This window comes from Priapulus caudatus, unplaced genomic scaffold, assembly GCF_000485595.1.
Source record: "Priapulus caudatus unplaced genomic scaffold, Priapulus_caudatus-5.0.1 Scaffold554, whole genome shotgun sequence".
In the NCBI taxonomy this organism is placed as follows: domain Eukaryota; kingdom Metazoa; phylum Priapulida; class Priapulimorpha; order Priapulimorphida; family Priapulidae; genus Priapulus; species Priapulus caudatus.
Genome location: NW_014577615.1, coordinates 90,357 through 92,784, shown reverse-complemented (window position 1 = coordinate 92,784; position 2,428 = coordinate 90,357). Strand labels below are relative to the sequence as shown.

The following is a 2,428-nucleotide window of genomic DNA, read 5'->3' as shown; positions in this document are numbered from 1 at the left end:
AGTAGAAGCTGTTAACAGTGTAGAAGCAGCAGAAGGGGAGAGGGAGAGAGGGGAGAGCGAGAGCGAAAGAGAGAGAGAGAGAGAGAGAGAGAGAGAGAGAGAGAGAGAGAGAGAGAGAGACAGATGGAGTGACGTTGGTACGGCATGCCGCTACACTCGTCTTCCCGCCTCACTGGCACACGGCGTCACGACGCACCTTAAACACGACGCTGTTACCGACGATCGTCTGCATGACGTAGCGTCGCATGCTGACGCCATCCATGACGTCAGCGTCGCTGCCCTCCAGGCGCAGGTTGTAGTGAAACACGAGGTTCTCCACCAAGGCGCGCGGCATGAGCACTCGCGCCGTCACCGCTCCGATGGCGTCCGTTACCATGACAGCCGACTGGCGTTCGTCCGCGAACCGCAGTCCGTACTTGAAGAACAACGAGCGGACGAACGGCAGGTTCTCGAACTGCTGCAGTGCGAGCGGGTGACGCAGCAGCTGCCACTCGGGCTGGCAAGGGAAGAACTCGTAGATGAACTGGTCGGGGTCGGTGAGGAAGTAGTGGTCGTCGTACTCGTAGCGCAGGTTGTCGACCTGCGACTGCTCGCTCGGTCGCGGCGCGTCCTTTGCGTTCACCAGGTGGCGCGCGCCCCAGTTGCACTGCACGAAGCGCCAGCTGCCGGCGACATAGACGGCGTTCCACGTGTTGCGGAAACGCTTGTCGTCGAATTTCTTTCCGGGGAGGTATCCGGCGCTCTTAGAGAATCCTTTGATGACCATGCCGTGTAGACCCGCGTAGCTAGAGACGGACAGACGCGAATCGATCATTCCGTAATCGATGGGTACCTCGATATATATATATATATATATAGCGAATCGACGGTAACCTTATTAGCTTACTTAGAACAGAGCCTGTCTTTTTCAGCTAGAGATGAGGCCTTTACTGATTACAATTTGATTACAATTTGACCTTACGATGTTTAAAAAAAATAGTAAACACGGATAGAAATTTCTGTACAGATGCGAGTGTGAGATATTTATGCGGGCTTCGCGTACGGATGCAGGCTTTAGTGTTATTATATTATTATATTATTATATTAATATCCGGGCTTCGCGTACGCATGCAGGCTTTGAGAAAGGATTGGGCCTTCACTAAGAATGCCAGCGCTAGTGCGAATGCAATTTTTAATCATCATCACAGGAATGTTGCGGGCACTAGACTGGGGGAGGCAATAGATTGTGCCCTAGTAAACATTACAATCTATACAATCAATACATTGCTATTCTAGGATGGCGTCAGATTATAAAAATCACTAGGGGAATATTAATTGGTTTGTGTCAGGGGTGGGGAAACTGCGGCCCGCGGGCCGCATGCGGCCCTCCACGGGTTTGTTTTTTTAAATCAATAAATTTTTGTGAAAGTCAACATGTTTGTGCTTGAACCGAGGCTGACTTTTTCAGTGTCATATAGATTAGTGTTCTAATTCTCTGGTTCGCTCTGCAACGCCATTTCAGCTAATTATGGTCCAGAGATGGCGCCCTTGAGGCGAATCCCACGTATTATCTTAGAGCGCACCGCCCGATTTTAAAAGCCCTTTGACTTTTCATGGCCCACTGATGCGGCCCTCGCTTTGAAAGGTTTGCCCACCACTGGTTTAGGTGATAGAGTACCTGCAGAGACGTCTGAAGAGCACGTGGTAGCTCTCCGTGCCCACCTTGATGCCTCGCAGCAGTCCCATCGGCGTGTCCGCATCCACATGCGTCTCATTAAACTCCATAGTGTTCAGGTTCGTCACAGTAATCCAGCGAAATATCACCCTGTGTGCGACAAAACAGCCAAATATCACCCTGTGTGCGACAAAACAGCCAAGTATCACCCTGTGTGCGACAAAACAGTCAAATATCACCCAGTGTGCGACAAAACAGCCAAATATCACCCTGTGTGCGACAAAACAGCCAAATATCACCCTGTGTGCGACACCCTGTGTGCGACAAAACAGCCAAATATCACCCTGTGTGCGACAAAACAGCCAAATATCACCCCGTGTGCGACAAAACAGCCAAATATATCACCCTGTGTGCGACAAAACAGCCAAATATCACCATGTGTGCGACAAAACAGCCAAATATCACCCTGTGTGCGACAAAACAGCCAAATATCGCCCTGTATACGTGAGAACAGCTAATCATAATTATCACTCTTTACATAATTATGAAAGAAAACATAATATCACTCATTATACATGCGAATAGCTTAGATATATCGCCCCGTGTACGTGTTGATGTGTATGAATTACAATGCCTTCTAGGTCATTCACCGTTCATATAGCATTAATTACGGGTGTGAATGGTAGGCAGCAGGCACAGGTGGTGTGTTGGAATACGGAGGCGGACTTCGCACGTACGCGTGTGCAATAACAACGGCTAGATTGTGCACCCGGC

The 2,428-nt window shown here is 49.6% G+C and overlaps 1 protein-coding gene across 1 annotated transcript in view; it reads right to left on the bottom strand.

Annotated features, from left to right (window-relative positions):
• LOC106811597 (kyphoscoliosis peptidase-like) overlaps nucleotides 1-2,428 on the bottom strand; it is a 7,444-nt gene that overhangs the window by 2,843 nt on the left and 2,173 nt on the right. Inside the window, exons 5-6 of the mRNA XM_014815288.1 lie at nucleotides 1,658-1,804; nucleotides 197-785 (exon numbers count right to left, since the gene is read on the bottom strand). Coding sequence (XP_014670774.1) covers nucleotides 197-785; nucleotides 1,658-1,804 — 736 coding nt within the window. The remainder of the gene's footprint in view (nucleotides 1-196; nucleotides 786-1,657; nucleotides 1,805-2,428) is intronic.